This window comes from Convolutriloba macropyga, unplaced genomic scaffold, assembly GCF_964194025.1.
Source record: "Convolutriloba macropyga unplaced genomic scaffold, txConMacr16.3 SCAFFOLD_659, whole genome shotgun sequence".
Taxonomy (NCBI): Eukaryota; Metazoa; Xenacoelomorpha; order Acoela; family Convolutidae; genus Convolutriloba; species Convolutriloba macropyga.
In genome coordinates, this window is record NW_027449601.1 from 70,648 (window position 1) to 94,355 (window position 23,708).

The window sequence follows — 23,708 nt, forward strand, 5'->3', positions numbered from 1 at the left end:
CTCTGTTACAAAATGATGAGTATCGGAACAGCAAGGAACAATTTTTGGTTATAAGTATTTAAGTCCTTTTGATTTGTGAGATCGATCGAGGAGTTTGGCGCTTCGTTAGACAATAATAATGTTTATGCCGCTTAGACTTTGCCGCTTAGTAATGTCTATCCAAGATGGCCCATGAGGAGGTTTTGGCGATAGTAGGGATCTTTCTGGCATTCTACTCCACCCCAAAGACGAAATGCGTTATAATAAAACGGACAAAAATGAAGCTTACTTATAATTATATAATTAAGACTCATAAACAAATAGACATGATGTCAACAGCGGGTGTTTTGTGACTGTTAGATCATTAATAAGCTTTACATACTTTACAATTAGATAAACTCAGAAAAAATCTCGAAGCATTGCAACTGTTTTTATGTTTTGGAAGTTGTAATCAAATCTGTAGCACATCGAAAGCATTGGGAGCGAGTCTGAGTTGGTGGAGTTGGTATCTGTTGAACTGGAACTGGACACCTCTGAACTTTGGCACGGCACTCTTGTCGTATCTGGAGTGTTGTCCACTGTAGTAACTCACTCCATCCTCCACCGCTATGTCCGTTACCTCACCCTCGAAGTACCTGCAATTCGAAAATGGATTTGTCTATGGTTTCGGCGTACAGTTAATTATTGCATTTGAGACAAAACTTGGATGGAAAATATAGTCCAAATGAGATGGTTGAGTTTCACAAACTATAGCTTAATTTTTGCAGAGATTGAAAACCAACCGTTTTCAGTATTAGTTGGAGAGATGCTTTTGAGCAATCTTAAGGAAAACTAATCAATGAGCCAATCAGTGAGTCAATAGTAATTAAGAGTCTGCTTGTTTACCATGGCATGAAAATTTGTTTAGGGCGAAAGAAATATAGTTCTAGTAAAAAAAATAGTAAGATAATACTGAATTATTTATTCTGGACTTATTGCCACCTCCGACTCCAAAATCGGCTTTCTCGCAGAGGACTGTTCTATTTGAACAATACAACAGTTACTAAAAATATCCTACTTCTTTGCAGAATGCCCCCCTCTCGCTTAGTCGGTGCATACAATTTGCACCCCCAGGCGCACGTGCCATACATTACAGAATGATTTACTATTGAATAACACGTGCTTTGAAACTGGGGGAGGCATAACGTACTTGGGGAGGGGAAACGGAAAAGATCCTACAATGAACTCTTTTACTCTTCCATTCGAAACGTTAAATTTTCGGTCTACAAAGATAAAGTCTGCTGGAGTAAACCATTATAATTTCCGAATTGACAACTAAATTTCTTTCATAGCCAGTCAGTTGAAGTTTACAAGGTTAAATTTCGCTAGCAGATGCTGTTTTAACATTCTTTGAAATCGCTTCTGAAATTTTACTAACGGTAATTCAAGGCAAGTTTATTCAATTTCAGAAGGCCTTTTGTTATAATGAACAGATCATTACACACAGACAAAATTATCTACACGACACTTATTTCCTCAGAAAATATCACTTATTAACTCTGAAGAACTCATTCGAGTGATTAGCAATTCTGCTCGTAGAATGTTAAAAACTCTTAAAATATATCTTGACTTAATTATTTTTATGTAGACACTGATTCTCCATTTTATATTTCAGTTGAAGCAATGACTTTTATAGTAGTGAGAGTGAGAATTTAAGGTTCGGAACAGTACTAATTCGAGTGAAGTTTATTAACGTACAATATATATTGATCGTATGGTCTATGACAAATTAGAGCGAACTTTATTAGGTTGAATTTGAAATCTCGAAGTTGAACCAATCTCAGTAACTAGTTATCCGTGCTCTTCCGCTTTTTCTGTTCACCGTGGAAATGTACTTCGCCAAAATCATCATTTTGCACTAAAAAGATTTTATCAGTATTCAATGTTAGCTTCTTTTCTTTAAGGTACTCATTCTTTTCTCCAAAAAACCAAAAACACATTTTGTCACTTCAACATTATTTTTGATTTGATATAAATACTAGTATCATCCTTAACGATTTTAATAAACGAAATACTTGTATCAAACTGAATAATTTTTAATTTTCTTTTTTTTCTCCTCAAAGCGATTGATGTAGAACAGAAAACTTGGAGGTTACAAAACCCCTTCAGGATCACTCTGATTGATTATGTTCTTTCGAAATCACACGTTACTTTTTGTCGACAAGAAATGATCAAACACTATAACAGCTTATCAAAAAGACCGTAAGCACTTGGTTTCCTGAAAAATATTCGATGAGATATTGAGTTATGAGCGCTTTAGCAAGGTCAAAAAAAGTTGCCATTGAGTTTTCAAAATTATCATAATTAATGCTTAAGGCTTCAATTGGATGCAAAACAGCATCTGTAGACATACTCTTCAATTCAAAATTGAGCATCATCGAACTTTTCTTCATACAAAAAGAAAAAATCATTGAATTTTTCTTAAACATTCTTCCGCTTAAAAGGAGCGTTAAAAATAAAAGCTTTTGTATTGGCACTTCATTGAACCATTCCACACTAATAAAAAACATCTCCTTCGTACTTTATGACTTTTTAAAATATGTACACACAATTTCGAAAAAAATTAAGTCTAAACACAGAATTTATATTAAGTTTATAATACGAATTTGCCCAAAAAAAAACAAACGTAACTTTTTTTGAGGCTCGGATAACGGATGATGTTCAAACATTCTCTTTAAAGTATTTCAGTCTGAGGCCACAACTTTGTCTGTACCTGTTTTGTTTTTGGTAGTCTTTTCTCTTAGTCTCATTGCTGACAGCTCTGATTGTTTTTTAAATGCTTAAGTTATCAAATACCCTGACTCACTTGATCGCTAACGTTTGTAAAATTCTATTTTTTGATCTTACAAGATAAACTTTTGGCCTCGACTACGGTTTTTTTGACAAAATTAGATTTATACCTGATAAAGTTGCTTTTTATTTCTCTCCGTTTGCAAATATTTGCAGAAAAAATTTATTCACTATTTTGGTCTTCAGCAAATTAAATTGTAACAATTCTTTTTGCTAATCGTTTTTCACACTAGGGAGAAAATTGTTAAAAACAAAACAGGGGAAATACACGCTCGAAATCGCGGAATTTCTTTAATGAAAGCACAAAGTCTTGACAATAATTTGAACTGACCTGAATCCACCGTATTTTCCATCCAACGTGTACTCTCCTTGGGGGAACAGCACCTAAAAGATATCTCGGACAAGTCCCAATCAACAGAAAAACGTGTTCTTAGGCATGATTACTGTCAAACTCCATATACTTTTTACATGATATTTTTCGTTTTTAAAATTTTTTTGCGTTTCTTTGGTAACAAAACTTGATTTTACAGTTTAACAGCCAAAGTCGTTTTCAAATGTGAACGGATTTTTCATTCTAGATAAAACTAGAAATTTTTATAAAATAAACGAGAAAAAATTCAAAAAAAACATACTTTTCAAAGTATTTGTCCACATCTGGTAAACTATAAATTACCAAACTTCAGCCGTCTCGTTTTTCTAACAGGCCTAATTAAATTTTACTCCTTTTGACGCCATTACAAAAAATTTTAGTTAATGCAATCCTTGTAAAGCCAATTTGAAAGTAGTCATGCTTGCACAAAATGAGGCAAAGTCTCTTTATAATTTCAGCGCCAAAAATTGTACTGAAATTTATAAAATTCTCAAATTAGCAAACTTTTTTGTATTTTTTCAAAAGAAAATTTGTACTTCATAGGTCAGAAAAATTGCTTTCAATCTATCAGATGGTTCCTGAGAAAAACTTTTACCAACTCATTAGTGTTTTTTGAAGAAATTTTTACCCAGAGGTGGATTCACAATAATTTTGATATTTTTAACCGTTCCAGTCCCATTGCCTCTGGTTGCAATAGTGCATAGTTAGTTTGTAGGTTTTGACGCGAAAGATATTTAATCAAATATCATAAACAAAACAAAAACAAAACTCAGATTGATTGGGAACAAATTTGTCTGTTTTTCAGATAATAGTTTCCGATAGTTGCCGACCAAAATAAAAGGTTCCAATAGCTTAAATCAATCAAAAACCAGAATTTTGCTATCTTCATAATTTCATTATAAGAAGTGAATTTTTTTTGAAGTTATTTTATTTTGCCTTTATGGTCGAAATGGTTAAAAAAAATTGTTGAAATGGGACACAGTTGTTTCCATTTTAGTGTTTTTGCTTTAATGATTTTTTGACAACAAATTTTAGGGCTTCAAGTTTGCTTCAACTTTGTTGGAAAAACTTTTTTTAGTTTTTTTTTATTGTTTCTTTTGCTCTTCTTGACAAACGGATCTACTCCACCCACTTTTTTGTTTCTGAATTTTAATTAAAAGGTATTGCGATTTTGTTTGCGGCTTGTTTCCATTTGTTGGTAGTCTTTTAGCAATCTATTAATTAATTCAGCGCAAGAAATTGTACTGAAATTTGCAAGCTTCTCAAGTTATCAAACCTTTTGTAATTTTTAACAGAATTTAGTGCTTCATAGGTAAAGAAACTGCTTTCAATCTATCGGATGTTTTATGGGAAACAATTTTAACAACTCTCCAGTGCTTTTTGATGAAATATTTACCCAGAAGCCCTTAGCCGACGTCAATTATATGTGATTTTTTACGGTTTCTGTACCATTCACTCCAGTTGAGATATTGCATAGTTGGTTTGTAGCTTTTGATGCGAAAGATGTGTATTCAAACATCAAAAACAAAAAATCAAAATCTGACTGGTTGAAAAAAATGGTCTATTTTGCCAACAAAAGTTTCCGATAGTTGCCGAGTCGAGTAATAGTTTCCGATAGCATAAAATAAATTAATAACAAAAGTTTTGATATTTTGATATTTTGTTCATCTAGAAATTCAAAATGTTTAGAAAGCATTTTCTGATCTTTTTCGTCGAAAAGATGAAAAAAACGGTTAAGGCGGAACGAAGTTGGTTCCAAGTGTCTCTGCCTTAAAATTGTTTTTGACAACAAAACTTTAGAGTTGCAAGCTGTTTCAATTTTGTTGCAAAATGTCTCTTCAGTTTTATCGTATCTTCGCTCCTGTTGACAAACGGAACTCCGACACCCATTTTTTGATTTTTGTGTTTTGAAAAAACGGCAATTGTTCTTCTGTTTGCGACTCGCCATGTTTCATCTTACTTTAGCTCGTTTATATTCATTTGGAGGTATTTTTCAAGAGAATTTTTTTTATAAAATTAGCGCCAGAAACTGTTCCGAAAATTAAAAATTTCTCAAGCTATCTAAGTTTTTGTTTTTTCCAGAACTTTGTGATTCATAGTTAAAAAAAACTGCTTTCAGTTTATTGGGTTGATGAAAACAAATTTTCTTCAAATAGCGCAATTAACCAGCGCTATTTGATAAAAATTTCATGAGGCTTTAAGCGGATTTCAAATAATTTTGATATTCTTAACGGTTTAGTCACATTGCCTCTGTTTGTGGTATTGCATTATTGGTTTGTAGTTTTTAACGCAAAAAATAACAATTCAAACTTTATAAACAAAAAATGAATAACCTGGTTTGTTGAAAAAAGTTGTCTATTGATAATTTGATAATTCCCAATCAAAATAATTGTTTCCGATAACTTAAAATCAACAGAACAAAATTTTGCTATCTTCATATTTTGTCTTCTGAAAGTACATTTTTTAATGAAAATAATATTGCCTCTTTTTAGTCGACAATGGTGTAAAAGTTGATTGAGATGAAAAAAACATTGGAATGTTTTTGCTTTGAAAAATGTTTTTGGCAACAAACTTTACAAGCACGTTTCAATTCTGTTGGAAAAGTTGCCTTTAGTTTTTTATTGTTTCTTTCGCTCTTTTGACAGATGGAACAATTTTTTTCTTGTAGTTTTCAATTATCTTCTATAAAATTCAAAAACCTACTGATAAAAAGCAACATTGTTCTTTAAAAATTAGTGCAATGCGAACGCTTATCTATAGTCAAAGTCCATCAATTTTTAACTTTAATGTTTTCTAAATTCATTGTTAAGACTTTTCAATCGAACTAATGCCGTTCACAGAATTTCTCTAAAATGTTTTTTCAATTTTTCAGGACCTTACTCCTGAACGTGCACCAATATGTTCAGTGTAATTGTACAAAAAACAAGTAGTTTTATTGATTAATGTTTATTACTTGTTGATGTTTTTGAGTTTAATGAAATTAATGGTTATTGATAAGCTAAATGCTTGTCTGAGATAAAAAACACAATGCAAAAGAAAACTTTTGTAACAGTATGGACTTCTTGTAAAAATTTCTCTCAAAAGTTACAAATTAAAAAACTGTCTCAAAATTTTCCAGTTTTCAAGAAATGATATTAAGTAAAAACGATTAACGATTAGTTTGAGATTTTTTTAGTTTTGCAATAAGTAAAACGAAAAGGCATTAATACCTATCAGATAAACTGAGCAAGAATGACTCGCAAAAAAATCTTGAACAAGATAAGATGGAAACGGCAAAGCTAATCTCAACAACTGAGCCAAAAACTAGAAAAACTTATGTTTGGGGAACCAGAAACTTCATTCACAACTGCAAAGTTAATCTAAGAAATTTAAATTGAACTTAGTTTTTGCCTGAACCAGACAAAGATGCCTACTCATAATTCATATAGAACTACTATTAAAATAGTAGCTCAGAGCCTTAAAAAAATTAACAAGAGAATTTGAAATCCCTTATGTGATTGCTGCAGCACTTTCCAAACAAAAATTTTGGGAAAAAGTTTTGAGAAAAAAAATGTGACTGAGCACTGGAAACCAAAAAAAGCTCTAATACAATAAAATCAGGATCATTTGAATACTCACATTTAATTTTTAAAACAAAAGATTCATGAAAAGATTTCATAGGGTTTTAATAAGATATTTTATACAACAAAATCAAGTCCAAGCTTTCTTATAGAATGGCAAAAGCATTCCAAAAAGTTAGCTTCAATAAATATGCTAAATTGGTCTATTTGAACAGAAATAACACTATATTTTTTCAAGGATACCCTTTAGGTGTCAAAATTTTTTGTTAATTTGGAAGCTGGTCAGTAGAACCCATATAAAGCTTTTACGGAAAGAAATACTAATTTTGACAGACAGTCAGTGTTTTCAGAGAAAAAAATAGTCCCCGGAGACAGCTTGATTTTGTTTAGCCTCTTTTCGTATGCCTGCTCATTTTTAGTATTATCTGAGTTGGGAATCAACCTTAAGTGTTTCCCAAGACTTGAATGAGACTCTACAGGCTTCTATTTTGACTTTTCCGACAGCATTGAGATAGCAATGAGATCTATAAAGATCTGCATTTAAACTTGCTTATAGTACTCATTTACATTTGCGTTTAGGTCAGCAACTATTCCGGGTCGAGGTGTCAACGCTAAAACTCGTTGAAAATCGTGAGAGTTAGTGTAAATGGGGTTAAGTGTTGTAAATACTGAGTGTTTGCTGACGGTGGTAAAAAACAGTGGAAAGAAAAACTTCTCCGCTAAATTTCAGGTGGTTCTTCGAAAAAATTTACGCTGCCGTTATCGCATTCACTGCTAAATGATGCAGTCACTTTGCGATGAAAAAAATTATTTTGTAAAGGAAGCAAGTTCCTCATACTTTTCCGTCCCCAAAACTGATTATTTCCTGATTGATGTTGATTTTATTGAAGAAGTCAGAAGTGGTTCACTTCCAATATTAGTTATTGGACATTCACTTCCAATATTAGTTATAGTAAGGGATTTCACGTTTTGACCATAAACTGTGTGCTCATGGCGCGAATTGGAATGTATATATAGATCTGGTTTGCTATCAGCGCCGCTCTCAGAAATAATATTACTGTTGATGAGTTGTCTTGGTATGCAAGACTTAGGCCGAAGAGCTTAAACATTAATGGCGTACACTAGGGTCAAAAACGGACCATGAAACTTGCCCGACACAGGGGAATGTTTGATTTTATATAGAGCAAACTGAGACACTTTGGAACATTTTAAGCTCTGGTTTGGATAACTTTTAATCAAAAACATTTCATTCACAACTGATTTATAATCTGTCCCTAGAAGTGAGGCTGAGATGAGAGTTCTCCTTAGTAGGATGCTTGCGTGGGATGCCTCGTCACGAAAGATGGGCTAGCCTTACTTGCAGATTTGAAAGTTTCATTTCGAAGCCCGGATTTTAACAGGCGTCTAAGTATCGTTGGATCAATATAGTTATCATTTAATTCCGTAATAGTTCTGAAAGGAATAGGTTCTCCTCTAGGTTCAAACTAAAAGCACCCTAAGCACACATTGGCTTAGGATTAGTTGTACCGCCTCCCTAGTCTAGACCTGGAATTTATGAAAAGACCTGATAATTCTTTTTTATACTGAGAGCCTAAAAACTTTTTGAGCAGCAGGATTTAAATAACGAATTTAATACTGTAGACAAGGAGAACTTAAATGTTAGTTTGTCATAATTAAAATTTCGAGTATTGGGCTTCCATAGTCACAGCTTGATTGCATGATGTCTCAGGTATACTGAAAACAAGTCATTATACCGTCGCGAGTGTAATTCCAGGTCATGTTTTATTGCCCAGCCAAATTCCAGAACACCTTTTTTGTCCAGCCAAATTCCAGGACGTATGATTTAGTTCCAGCCAAATTCTAGGACGGTTGTCTTAGTTCCAGTCAAAGTCCAGGACATCACATTAGGTCCAGACAAATTCTTTTCATACCCAATATCTGTCGAGGACAGTCTTTTCATACCTTAAATCTGTCGAGGACGGTCTTTTCATAATTCCAGGTCTAGACTAGGGCTGGTATGCCCTATGCACACTGTTTTTCTCCAAAACATAGACCCAGGTTATCATCCTCACCAACCTTAGTCCCAACTCCTACATCTGACACCTCCACCTGTACGTCTTTGGCACACTCATTGTACTTGACAACTCTACCTGTCGTGTCTCCGTCGTCCCAATCCACAGTAAAGCATAGGGAATCCCTGTCGAAGGACACAATCGTGGAAAAGAAGAACTGGCCTTTCTGCCAGTGGGAGATCACGTGGTCACCTGGAAACAAGAAAAAGTCATGTAAAAATTGTGTGTTCTTAAGAACACACAATTTCTTGTTTCCTTTGATTTTCTGTCCTATCGTTTCATTGAAACTTTCTTTCGTCCTACCAATCAGATAATTTTACGAGACCGTGATTCTCAGACAAGAACATGGAGTGCTTAATGAGCAAAAACTTATACGCGTTAGAATTTGTTTTTGTCAGACGTTTGTGAATTGTTTTCTGATCAAATTTGTGGTTATCAAAATCTCCCTGCTCAGAATACGTCACGAACAAAATCGCTCTCCGATCAAGTTTTAGTGCATTTATCGTGAATGTACATAACATTCGAATTTCATTGCCAGGAATATTTGAACTCGCGTGCTGAATTGACCTGAGTGAGGCTAGGAAAGTAACCGGGCAAAAAATGCTGAACCACGCACAAAAGTGTCAAAATTGCCGCAGCCAGAACTTTTTCTGGCGGTTTGCTCTGGAAAGCTCTCCTATAAGAATTGAAATTTCTCTGTAATCTCAATATGGGTAACTTTTGTGAGCTATTTTGGCTTACCTATTTTTGGAGCCCTGCTTATCATTGAGTTCACTGCCTTCTTTCCAGCGTCTTTGAATGACATCTTCTTTCCCCCTTTTGGGGCCAAATTGGACACTCGTGAACAGATCAGTTCTATCATCTTTTTGTAGTCTGCTTCTGACTTTACTCCTAGAAAAATTCGCTCTCGAAAGATTAGGCATAACTCGGGGGTAAAAGATTATAAAAAGCTTTGTAACATTGAACTCTGACGTTCTAGAGCGTTATTAAGATTTTTTAGCGTGGTTACTACTTTATATACCCCATAACGACAATTTGATCACCAAGTTTTTTTGTTGGCAAAAACTAAAATCTGTGGTCACCAATTGCTTTTTTGTGTTTCAGCTCTCCAAATTTATAGGGAATCTGCTTTTTTGATCAGCCAATTTTGACCGATCGATATCGTTCATGGAGAGATAAAATACGGTAGCGTTGAAAAGCTCTTGAATAACAAATTTGATCATTGAGGGATACTTTTTCAAATCTGTCACTACTCACATTGAAATTCAGAAGATTTTTTAAAAATAAAATATTGCGATAAAATCTTTTCAAAGCTTTCATTTTGTTTCTCCACTTAAATAAAACTTTTGAGAACAAATTGCTTCTCAAATCCATTTTTATACAAGAAAGGGTTAAATAAGAAAAATGTAAAACAGATTAAATTCACGCGAACAAAAATATCTGAAGTAGTATGGAGCGCCAATCAAATTTTCATCCAATTACTTTCTCCATACTGCCGGTGCAACTGTGATTATAACCAATCCCAGCAAATTGAGTTGCTATAACTGTGCTCAAAATACTGCTTGTAAAACTTATTTTTGGGGTCCAAATTATATTTGATATCATTTCATCTTCAAAATCTATGACGAGGCCGTTAACATACCTAATGCCCTTTTTCATGAAAATGAGGTCCTGCCATCATTTTAATAGTACGCCTGAATATCAATAAGGATCAGTGGTTAACGATGTTTTAAGAATTTGACTAGTAACGAAATATTTAATAGACCCGACCGATCGTTACTAGCGTCCACCGGTACCAAATTTTGCGAGTTGATTTACTCCTTTTTGTAACAATATTTCACCTTTCCTATCTTAATTCTTAGTACTTGTAAAAGGTACTTACAAACATTGAGGATGAAAAAGCGGTGGCTTGAATGGAAATTTCGGACAGTGTTTATCACTTTTTAACACAAAGTTGAAAAGTGGGATCTACGTTTCGCAGCAAAATACTTTTCGCGGAAGCACATTCGACAAAGAGTTGTGGGGCAGATTAATGGCGGTATAAATCTTCCTTTTAGTATCTTAAATAAAAGACTAATTCGTGATAGGATTAAAATTTTGTAAAACTTTGTCGAACGTACCCATAATTGCATTTCTTTGGAAGCATTTTCCAGCTTAGTCTTGTCGCGTGGAAACTACTTTCACGTAATTTAGGAGCTTTCTCGCCATCTTTTTGTAAAAAGATGGTGGGAAGCGCGAGTCACATTCTTCAAAGCTAGTTTCTGTTTTGGTACTGGTAGCCGCTATTAAAGTTGATTTTGAGGCTTTCATTAAGAATGAAAGATTTGGTTCCAAAAAAAGTTTTGTCATGTCTCAAAAATACAATTACAAAAGGTCGTTTGATTATTGGCTATTATAAAACGGAAAATGAGAGCTGATTTTCCCTGATACAACTTGTATGAACTTCAAATCCATATAAAAATAGCTGCATGGTCAAATTGATATGACTTTTTCGAGAATAGTTGCAACCAAAGCACAGTTTGAGATTCCACTTTTTATCACTCTTTTTTAAAAAAATAACAGGCAAATACAAAGAGTTTAGAAGCATGCCCACCTTGTAGATATTATTCATCTAATGGACCTGTTCATCTAATTTAGGCTAATTGTTTTGAATATTTTTCTCAGGATTATAACGATAATACATTTGACACTGTTTAAATTTAAGGGGATGGACCATGGTGTGCGAGTACAAATCATTGATTCTTACTATCGTTTTCAATACAAATAGAAAATGATGATATACTGGTTTGAGAAAGTAGGGTAGAATTATTTGCTTCGATAAAAAGCAGTTTCAATCCACTTGTCTGCTTTTACCGGCACCAGTTATACAAAATAAGTTGCCTTTTTTGTTTTTGTATGATTTACCTTAGACTTCGGAAATGTCTTAAATGCCCTTAAAACACTCAGGTGCAGATTTTAAAATGCCGAAAGTCTGCAGTGCCAGAAGTTAAAATGCCAGAAGTTGCTACTTAGCCAGAAGTTGACTTCCGTTGACTTTCGTCATTTTAAAGCATGCGCATTTCGTATTTTAAGCATGGTTAAGTGATTCTGCAGAAGTCACTTCGAAATTCTGACTTAATATCTCGATAAACGCCAGAAGACATCAATGACTTCAAACAGAGTCACTTAACCATTACATTTAGGGTGATTATGAATGAAATTTCTGCGTATTTGGAACATATTGAACAATTTGGTTTGATAAATGAAACCTGCCTCTTAAGTCGATGCGTTCGCTGTCTTTACCACGTGCTTCTATCTCACCCAATACCATCCCCACTTGTGTTTTCAGCCATTCGTCCGAAGTCTGAAACAGTCATCATCTGCTTCTTTTCGCCGAAGTTTTGTTTTTACCGGCTTGTGTGACCGAATCTATATGTTTTGCACTGCTAATGACGAACACAACCTCAAAAAGGACCTCTTGCGGGCTCTCACAAGATAAAGCTTTTTTTCATAGCGTTTATAAATTAACGATGTGAATGAGACTGTAAAAACCAGCTTGTGTTATATCAAGCTGCCAAAGTCGCTTTTTCCGGAGAGCTTTGGTGCAACAGTAGCACGCCTGGCCGCGGTTCTAGAGAAAGTAGGTTCGGGTCATCTCTGCTCTAATTCTTTAGCAGTATATGGGTTTAGCTAATATCACAGTTGGGTTGTTAAAAGAATTCGCAATTGTTGTCTTTTACAAAAAAAACGTGCATGGCGTACGTTTGCTCACTTTTCTTATTTAATTAAGGTTGTTTTTAGGCTTTCCATTCTTATATCAGCCAAAGACAGATTTTCACCCTCACGTTTTGGATCTTTTTTGCTAATTGTACTTCAGTAACCTTTTTAATAAAACCTTGAAGTAAAAAGGAACAAATACAGGTTTAGGCTTAACGAGTGGTAATTCTGCCGCCTCCACGAGTTTTGTAAAAACATATTAAGACTGAAATTTTAAATCGTACCCAAAATGTTGCCGGGGACTCCCAGGGAGAGCGCAGTCAGCAGAATCGTTGCTTCAAAATCGTTCATAAATTTTCAATAGGATTCAGATCTGGACTGTATGCTTGCCATTCTAGTACCTTCTAATCGTTTTCTCGAAAAAAATTGCCGATAATCTTCGATTTATGCACAGAAGCATTATCTTGTTGAAAAATAATGTTCAGGAAATGCTTTTTTTCTTTGTAAATTTCCAATTATCCGACAGCGTTTAGCTTGTTTGGACACCTAACAAGCAATTTCTGTCTGTCTGATTGTATTGCAACCCAAAACATAAGTGATCGTTTGTCCGAACTCAAATTTTTTTGTGTTTTTTTCAAGAAATCTTTTTCGATTTCTTCAAAAAACTCTAACAACTCCGTCGCCTCAGATGCGCACCCTTCTTTCATCAGTAAAAATAACATTCTGACAGAAAGAGAACGGCTTCTTGAGCATATTGATACATCATTTTGAACGAAAACACTTTCTTTTCTTCTTCAAACTGACTTTTTTCTACTAACTGTACCTCTGGAAATTGTATCGTAGTAAGAGAAAGTGTTATGAGCCACTCCAATGCGCTCCAGAGAGGTTTTTGGAGCTTTCAAAACATCGGTAACTAACTTTTTCTCTGGATTTTTTTGACAATTTTGGGGTTCTTCTGCTCGATTTTTGGGCCTGGAAACTGTTATTTTTCAATTAACGCCTGTATGCATATTGTGCACTGGATCTTGATTTCAAGTTGAGTTGCTTTTATATTTTAGACCATGAAAACCGACATCTCGTAGCGTAACAACTTGGCAAACGGTGAAAGAACATAGCGGTTTAACCATCTTTTCTGTCTAAGCGGAGAAAGTGAGAATGAAATTTCTCTTAATACTTCTAAATTTCCACACCTTTTTTTAACGCCTTAGCTCAAATCTTGCTTATGAAGCACGAATATGGATTTAGCTAATACCACAATAGAGTTGTTACAAGACACTATGAAACTTTACCAAGCAAAGCTTTTCTTACAATTTTATTAAAGTCTCCATATAATTTTTGGTAGCCAAGAAAGTGAGAAAATTTTATATGTGAGAAAATATTTGGGAATTTGTTTACCTTTTCTCCGACGATGATAGGAATGGTAGGAATGCGCATAGTCTTCACAGCGTGATTGAACTCCATATTACAATTAGCACTTTTGCTGTATTCGGAACTGATGAAGGTCAAAATAACTTTCGTATTAGCCAATCCATTAGCTATTTGTTCAAACATACTTGCATTGCCTTCACTTTGATTCGAAGTTCCTAGTTGTTCGACGTCTAACCACAGCTTGCGACCTTCCAGTTTTTCTTCCAAATCTTGTTTGACCTTTCTGGGGTCAGCTAACTCGTGACCTCTAACATCTCCGACCTCATTTGCCATTTTCGAGGTCAAAGAATTAGTCCAACAGTAACTTATAAAACCTTCGCATAACTCTTCCTGTTTTGGAGCGTTTTTAGTCGTTTCTGTTTGAGTCTCGGAAGCTTTGAGAGATTTCTGAGTTGACAATTTCAGCTCCTGAATTTTCTGTTTGTACGTTGACTCATCTTTAAAATGTATATACAGTTCTCCAGCTATTAGCAGACCAACAACAGTTCGAGTCCAGTCGAAACCCTGACCTACTACAACAGGAATTACCGGGATTCCTTTCGATTTCTTTGCAAATTGGAACTGCTGTTGGCATTTTTCATCCTCTGCAAACTCGTTCGAAATGAAGGCGATAAACACTTTCGCGTTTGCTATCATGGTCGCCACATCACTCAACGAAGGATTCCGCACTTTCAAATTGGTTTTGACCTTCAAATTGTCCTCGATGTCTTGAATGACTTTGATCGGGTTGATATTCTCTTTATTGTTGTTTTTCGTATTTGCGTCTGAGTAACAAACAAAGACGTCGAAAGTTCCGACTTTTTTGTTACTCGTGGTACTTTTGTTATCAGAACCGAAAGCGTCCAAGGCGTTCGGTGAAACTCGGAGATCTTCAAGCTTCAGATCCGAGAACGTCTCGGAATAGTTGGTATATGTTACCCACTTTCCGTCTTTTTCACCAAACGCATGTTGGCCATCATACAAGGTCGACCCATTTGGTTGTTTTTTGACATTTGTAATCTTTCCCATGTGCCATCGAGACCCAGAGAATTTATCACCTTTAGCGCCATAGAAGCCCTGAGCGAATAAAACATTACTTCCAACGCCAATCGAATTGACCGCTGAAACAGAATCAAATGACACACAATCATAAGAAAGAAAGAAAAACTTAATCTCTCCAATGAATAATATACAAATTACTGCAAAATATATTGCATTGGAGAGGACAGATAACGTAATAATATTTTGTCAGATCTTTATTTTTAGAGATAGATCTATTCATTTTCCCTTTTGTTAGTTGCGTTTGTAGGATTAAGCAGAGTGTTCAAGCAAGATTAATTCATTCCGATTTTCAACTGTATTATTTTCAACTAGTTTTCGTGGCTGTTATTTTTCACGACAGATATTTATCACTGGGTGGATTGGTTCTGCTCTAATAGAATACTTTCACAGATGCAATATATGACATAGTCATCGATGATAATAATTAGTGGAAATAAACAAAGTAAGGCTTCCACCATCGTGGTTTGCCACTATATCGAGAAAATCAGTTATAACTCTCTCAAGTTCTTATGATTTCTCTCAACCTAAATGATAGCAGTAGTTAAATCAATCGACGGTAATCGAATATCAACTGAGCAAAAGCAAACTGAAGTGTGCTGGTATTGAGTGCGGTACAGATTTCTAGCGGTAGGGCTACCTTCAATAATTTTTAAGTAAAACTTGACAATTTTTTTTCGAGTTCAGTCCAAATTTTTCTACGAAAAACGCAGATAATAATGATAATAACAATACAGATAAGTTATTTTCAGATCAGAAGTAACAAAAATCAGTTTTGTTCGCAAATTAAAAACCTTAATTCACTTCAAAGAATCGCTTTTCCAATCCGACAGGACACTCCCTTGTTAACATTTCTGATTAATCATACACGAATCACTTACAATATCATGTTTATTATACTCTGTATCTATATAAAATCTTTCGAGCGCTTTTAACAGACCAATAAAAATATGGCGCTCAAAAAGTTTATTATTTTCCTGGCGTTAAGAAAACGTAACTTCATAATGAGAATGTATATGTTACTGACCTGGAATGCGATCGTTTGCGACATCGCCCACAGCCACCACTCTGCCTTCAGTATCCCCATCATCCCATGTAATGTGAAACACCTGGTCAACTGGGTTGAAGGAATCAATCGTGGCTGAAAAAGCAGAAAAACGTAACGATCAATGTGATTCCATTTGTTCATATTGCTCATTCCATTCATTTTGTACAGTTTTTTGCTCATTTTTACAAGAACCAACCCAGCATGACTGGACTGACGTTTCAGGTCAAAATGCCTCCGATCACACAAAAGTCCTCTGAGCAGTCTTTTCTGCTTGCGAAGATATTTTTGAATCAATTCTGTTTCGCCCCCCCCCCCCAGTTTAGTGAGGATGTATGTTTCATGGCCCCAAGGCGCACGTGCATTATTTTTACATAGTAACGTGCTATGTGACAACAATAATTTTTAACTGGGGGTCATAAAAAACACTAGGGGGAACAGAATAGATCCATATTTTTAACATTCAAAGTTCTTTCAACGCCGTACCAGATAAAAAAAACCAATGCTCGATAAAATGAGCATGCAAGCCAAGACCAAAATGACCATCCCAGACCAACCCAGATCAAATCAATTCAGGAATACTGCTTCAAGTTTTTTTCTTGGCAATATACCTTTTTTTTCTGTTTATGGCCACAAAAGATGTTAGATGAAATCAACATGCCAGAAGAAAAACGCATTACGCAAAATCAAAAACAATTTGCACACGTAGTAGTTCGAGGCAAATATTTTTGTGCCTATGAATCCACTTCTGATAAGTTTTTTGTCTGCCTAATATTACACACCGTCAAATATTTCAGCTTTTTCAAGATCTTTGATCAGCTTCTTGCACTCTTTATGTGATCATAAAATTGGATGCTCAGATCTAATTATTCTTCTCAAACCCTATTATGTGCTCACACCATTTTCAAAACCAAGTAGTTCAAGTGCAAAAATTTCGATTAGAGCTCAAATATCTTATCAGAAGTTTTTTGGTCTGTGAACTCTTGAGTAACTATGATTCCTCACTTCTATGTCAGTTCTATGCTATCTATCAACTCTAAAACCTAAATGAATATCATTCGAAAAAAAACAACAAAAAAATGTCAGCCGTCCAACTTTATCCGACTGTGCTAAGACGGAACATGAAGGATGACTTGATGCCAGCGTCATTACGAACCGAAGCACATGTTGATAGATTTTGGTTCATATGCCGTTAATTTGTGTATCTTTGAGACAAAGGCCTTGTGAATTATAATCCCCTTTCGGAGCTGAGCCAGCACATTTCAAGAGTAAAAACTTTATTCAGTTCTGAAACATTGTATCTCCAAAATATTTTAAGTCTCCCTATGTGAAGTATTTCTTCATTGTGATTATATAGAGTTCGCTCAGGCTAAATTTATCCTGTTTAGTCTGAAAATTATTCGTCTGAAAATTATTCGTCTGAAAATTATTCGTCTGATCAGAATAAAGTCATCTTTTGTAGCTTATACCTGGTAATTACTATGGTAGTATACACACTATTTATACTTAAGCTGGTTTGAAGGCAGTTACCACAAAACCCATCTAGCGTAGTCGTTACGACTTGCCACGCAAATTAAATGTCACAAGTACTCACGCGGAAGTTCGAATCGCATATAAAGCAAACGTTGTTGGTGGGAGTTAAGCTGAACGTGTTATTTTTCATGAAGTGAATTCTACTCAAAAATCAGACTGGCTAGTATAAATTAATTGTGACATGAACAGAGTTCTGACCATCCTAAAAAACAGAATGTCTTTAGATTAATTCACGCTGATTTGCTCTGCCACCAACCACCGGGATACCAATTATGATGTAATTTAATTACTCTGCCACCAACCACCAGGATACCAATTTAAAAAATCTAGGACAACAACTTTTCAGCCTTCCTTGTTAACAGTCTGATGATAAACTCAGAGTTATACAAAGTAGTAGTAATCAATTCTGGCTTTTTTCTTGAGGGATCGTGACCAAGAAAAATTGTTTGCTCTTGAGTCAAATTTTTGCAGTCCACGACTCGTCCAATGACGCAGCCGTCATGTAAAAAATTTTTATCCGTTAATTTTTCCAGAGCGTGAAAACAGGGCAAGTTTGAGAAGCAAAAAATACACATTTTGACGAACCTGATCATTAATAAATGTGATTTGCTATATGAAGTTTTCATGACGATGACTTTTTCATCAAAACATCGATTTACAAAAGATCGCTAAAATTTGATCTCACATTTTTCTTTTTTTTTGATATTACAAATATTCAATGAATACCGAATCACTAAAAATTAGTTTTTTTTCAATTTTTTAACGATTCATTGGAAACATTTTTTTGCACTTTTTCGGATTTCCTTAAAAATTTTAATTTTTAGAATTTCGATGAATGAAAGCTGTACGATTACAAATTATCATAGACACCATATCAGAAAAAAGTATATATATATATATATATATATATATATATATATATATATGCATATATATATATATATATATATATATATATATATATATATATATATATATATGCATATATATATATATATATATATATATATATATATATATATATATATCTTTATATATATGTATATATGTGTGTGTGTATATTTATATATAACTTTTTGATTTATGAGGTCAATCCGGGTGGCTCTGGTGAATAAATACAGGTGGTTACCTGGGAAGTATTGATGTTTGAAGTACTTGGCATATATTTTGTCTCCTTTGCGTGGAAAGTTGGCCTGGGAGAATTTCCCAAACAATTTTTTCTTGAGGGACTGAATGTTTCCGAGGTCCAAGCCTGAAACGTGTGAAAACAACCAAATTAGTTCTGATTATAAGAATGCATGATTTTTTCTGAACTCTTGGTGCAATTAAGGCTGGTGACGATAACTCATATTTTTCTTCATTTCTTAAGACTGCGTTCTAACAATTCACAATCCAGATGTCAGCAGGATTCAATGGCAAAAACCCCGGCTGAAAGGTGAGTTATTTTTATTGCACGCACGAAGAGACTCGTCAAGATCTGCCTCAAGTCTGGACTGGAGGGAGCCAACAAAGACTTATCATTGCTTTATTTTGTCTGGATGCATCTGATCACATTGGAGGTAATGTGTGACATAAAAGCAGTCAAAATTAAGGAGCCAAAACTATCCTAATGAGAGCTATAGCTATAGCAGTTTGAAATCATTTGGGCATCGATTCTAGGTACACAGTTTCCTGTTCAACTGTCGAGCAGAAAAAGAAGAAGAGATCTTACCTCCTTTAGTCAATTGCTTCTCAATTGAGTCAATGAGCTGTTCTATTTCGGGATCCATTAAGATGATTTGCCCACGTTAGAAAAAATAGCGTCAATTTCTTCCAGAAATCAAAGGAAAAACACTTGCTTAAAATTTAGTAGCAGATAGTAATTCGATTGAGAAGGTTACCCCTTTCACTGATTATAGTGTGGAAAAAATGAAGAGCTGGAGTATAAATACGTGCAGTTTATAGTAAATGTATATCAGCTAACAAAAATAAGCACACAGTTGAACAAAAAACACAACGAACTCAAGATGGTTTAAACAGTAATATATTCTACACTGAATAGCCAAATTTTCACCGTGCATCACACGTACATATAAAAAGATGCTTTCTCGTCAAAACACCAAAGTCAATTAAACTGAAAACTTCAAAACTGACTAGAGTTGACAATAATTTTGATCAAAGTAATTGAATTTTCGGCAAGAGTTATCTTAAAAAAAGTTAAGTTAGTTATTCTTTTAAAGGTTAAGTTGGTTATTACTTTAAGCTGAAGCAGTTCATATACAGTCAAACTGACACAGTTAAAGAATACTTCTGAAGTATCTTTTAACTTCTGCCTCAGCGTAGTTGAATTTTGGCCACCGCAAATTGATTCCCAATTTTGTAAACTTAAATCCAAATGATAAGCAAAAAGAGCAAACTTCCTTCAGATATCCTTCAGAGTTGTTTTTTTTTTCATACATTTCGCTGATCTACAAAAGCACATAGGCATCTCATATTGAGAGTGCTGGTGCTCTTCCTTACTTTCTTATCCGATGAAATTGTGAGAAAATCAGCAGTTGAGCCAGTTCAGAAAACCCGCTCCCGTACATGCTAAATCCTTCCAGTCCGAGTTCTTATTCTCACTTGACCAAAGTGGGGAGAATAAAACAAAAACTTCACGTGCGGAAAATTGAATAGACGGCTGAGATGCGATTCATTAAACTGTTGATCTCTTGTATTATAACCATAGTTATGTAAACTAAGGTAAATGTCAATTCAAGTTGAGGATCAGTCACTAAACTGTATTGATTCATCATGTTCAATTCGTGGAAAAATTTTTGAGATTACAATTTGGGTCAAATCATGAAAAAATACGAATGTTGAAATCAAGTAATCAAAAACCGATACATTAAAATTATGTAATGTAAAGGCAGCATTTAGAACTGGCCGCATTTAGCTATTAAGTTGAGTAGCTCTTCTTTCATAGTGCAATTCAGACTAAATATCAAGTCAAATTCTTACAGGATGTAAAAAGTAGCGAGTCTTGAGTCAGTTTCTAGGAGCTTATATAATATAAACTTTGAACGGTGTTGTACAAATGATCAAGTCCGACAAATGTGGAGCCATATTTTACAAAACTAGCTAAATTATTGCATATTATTAAAAAGTTATTCACAATGGTTGCTAAAAATTTGGATAATTAGACGCTTAAAACAGTTTCATCACCGGAACAGCAATTTTCAGTGCTCTAGTGATACGAATTTTGACATCTAGATTTTTGTTCTTTATAAAGATGAGATATAAAACAGATAAAATAAATTGCTGTCAATTGTTTTAGTTCAATAAATTTATGTTTTAATTCAGCACTTGATTTCGGACCTCATATTGGCGAAAAATTTAATTCTACTATTTCTAAAATAAAATCTACAATTGAACTCAGTGCAAGAGTTTGAATTCTGGCAAAATATCCGACTCTACGCAAGAATTTCAAATGTACGTTGCTTGGCTCTGCTTGAAGTCATTGAGGACCTCTGGCGTTTATTGAGAACAGCTCATTGATTCAAGCTGTTAAGCAAGAGAATTTTGATATGACTTAAGCCAGGTCATGTACCATTCCTTAAAACACGTTTTAAAATGTCAAAATCCAATGGAAACCAACACATGCCTATATAGGAACATCTTGAAATTTAAAATCTGGCACTATCGACTTTTTTATATTTAACGTGCACATGCATGTGCTATTTTTGCTTAGATAAGTAAATTGCACTTGTTAAAATGATTAAGATCAATTAAAGTCAACTTCTGGCTCTTTAAATTCTGGCAGTGCAGACGTACGGCATTTATACTGCATTTTGTATAAGTGCAAGTTTGAAAAAAACTAACTGAATCTGCAGAACTGGATTGGCAATTTGGATCAACCAGTTTGATCGGCTGAGTAGTTCCCAATATACGCCACAAGGTCTCGATAACATCAAACAGAGTCATGTTGATCACCTATACTTAAGATTTGCGTCTAACGGTTGTTGATTTTGTAATTTTGTATGGAGTCAAGTTTTCGTACATAACTTTTAACTCAATCTGTAATGTTGTTGTTTCTATCTGACACAGTTACCGAGAGTTTCAGGAAAAATAAGGCAAAACTTATCTAAATCAAACTAATCCCAAAATTGCTCAAAATTGCCTGAAAAATAGGTTAAAATTGTGGCAGTGTTTTTGATACAATATCTTTCTTCATCGAACCAAAAACTAATAAAAGAAATGCAAATTAAACGTTGCTTTGCCTGCCTTTTGTTATTTCCTGTCAAATCGGTTTCAAATTAGTTGTTTAACAGTGAACCCAAAGCTAAAAAAAATTGATTAACTTTTCTCGGTTAGTTAGTGTTTTGATGCTCACATTGCTTATGATCAATGATTTTAGATTGTCGAAAAAATCATCTAGGTAGAAATCCCAGATAAATACTTTTATCCAATAGAGAAACAATAGAGAAACTGAGATAACTTCTGCCCAAACAAAACAGATAGATTCAATTTTTTTTGAAATGAGAAAACAACTAACGTTACTATGGATTAATTTGAAACAATTGGCTTTCCAAAAAAGTAGCATATTGGCTTTCCGAAAAGAAACCTATTTCAATATTTTCATTCGATTTCTGTTTTTTTTAGTTTTGCATATACTACAATTCTAAGAAAAGCTTGGCTAAAATTTTTTGATAGAGCCAAAGACTGGCGAAATTGGAGCAAGAAGACAGTAGCAAAAGCCCAATCCCCTCACCCTCCAAGTTTTGCATCATGTCAGCATCTTTTTAACAAAGGTCTAATTGATCATTCTCTCAATAGTAAAACTTTTTCTTCTTCTAAAGTTTCTTTCGAGGATACACTCCTTGAGCAATCAATTTGCCGCGTAATCAAAGAGATGAAGAGGCAAATGTAAATATTTTTTGATGATCACTGCACCCCAATTACAATTGCTATTTATATAAAGAACATACGCATCTTAGCGAGAGCTTAATGGGCGTATAACTTTTACGCCCCTCGGCGCACGTACTATTTTATTACATAGTAACGCGCTATACAACAACATATAATTTGTAACAGGGGGCATAATAAATACTGGTGGCCAAACCGAATAGATACGAACATACAGAGGTTGAAGAAGGTTACTAAGAGACCTTGGGTGGACCTATGAAAAATATAAAAATCTTCTCCGTTTGTGCCCCCTTTGCTTAGTGGTTGCATACCATTTGAAACCTCCGACGCAAGTGCCATAATTTTAAAAATTGTTCTATTGTTTAATGGAACGTGCTCTGTAACGGGGTGCATAACGTACGGGGGGCCTCAAACGGAAAAAACTCAATTCAAAAAATCTACGATTTTTGATCTATCCCTCTCGAAATTTACATGGCATAACTTTTGATCACGTCAGGCAGGCTCGCCGTTTTTTACATAGTAATATATAAAAAAGTACCTCCCATGAATTGTAATTAAGGTGCATTTCAAACATTTGGGGGTTAAAACAGAAAAGATCAACCATACCTTAGGTGTTCAAACTCGATGAATTCAACCTCACCATTGCCCCAACCACCATCCATTACCATCCGCGTACATTTTTCTTATTTTTAAGAGAATTCAGCTCTCAATTATAAAGCTCCTTGTGGAGCTCAACATTTGTCAGCCATTGTCTGGTCCTATTCTGTTTTGACCCTCCTCCACAGAGTGTTTTTACCCCCCGTTACAAATTATATGCTATATAGCATGTAATCATCTACAAAAACAGTAAGTGCTCTTGGGGCCTAAAGATGCAAGCCCATTAAGCTGAGAGCGGGTGCAAAAGAGGAAAGATCCCATTGTTCGCATGGTGCATGGGGTCAGACATTTCTTCAGTGACTTCTGTTTTTTAAATCTCGCGGTGATGCAACTGTTGTCACGATAAAATTCCTTCTCTTATTTTTATTAGAGGATCCGTTCAAAATCTCACAAAATTACCAGAAGTTTAAAAAAAATTTCTCCGTTAGTGAGTGTTTTGATGCCGACATTGCCTACGATCGATAAGTTTAGATTGTCAAAAAACTTATCTTGCTGAAAAACCCAGATAAATAGTGTCGTGTTATTTCAAAAGAGAAACTAAGATAACCTCTGTCACGCAAAGCAATTAGATTCTTTTTTTCGATTATGAATCCAGCTAACTTTACTATAGATTAGTT

At 34.6% G+C, this 23,708-nt stretch overlaps 1 protein-coding gene across 1 annotated transcript; it reads right to left on the bottom strand.

Moving 5' to 3' along the window:
- Positions 1-252: 252 nt before the first annotated feature.
- On the bottom strand, positions 253-19,619 carry LOC142355180 (uncharacterized). The gene is made up of 9 exons (XM_075407430.1): positions 19,262-19,619; positions 18,680-18,802; positions 16,000-16,113; positions 13,902-15,034; positions 12,063-12,153; positions 9,552-9,701; positions 8,815-9,002; positions 3,140-3,192; positions 253-614 (listed from the first exon to the last, which is right to left on the bottom strand). Exons 1-9 carry the CDS (start codon positions 19,317-19,319, stop codon positions 431-433), a joined length of 2,094 nt encoding a protein of 697 aa, XP_075263545.1. The 5' UTR covers positions 19,320-19,619; the 3' UTR covers positions 253-430.
- Positions 19,620-23,708: the final 4,089 nt, after the last annotated feature.

Excerpts from the sequence above, each read along its gene's own strand:
- LOC142355180 (XM_075407430.1), bottom strand. The coding sequence starts at position 19,319 with ATGGATCCCGAAATAGAACAGCTCATTGACTCAATTGAGAAGCAATTG. Across the intron at positions 18,803-19,261 it reads GAAGCAATTGACTAAAGGAG|GCTTGGACCTCGGAAACATT; the intron begins GTAAGATCTCTT and ends CACACGTTTCAG. Across the intron at positions 9,702-12,062 it reads CGAACGCATCGACTTAAGAG|GAGTAAAGTCAGAAGCAGAC; the intron begins GCAGGTTTCATT and ends GAATTTTTCTAG.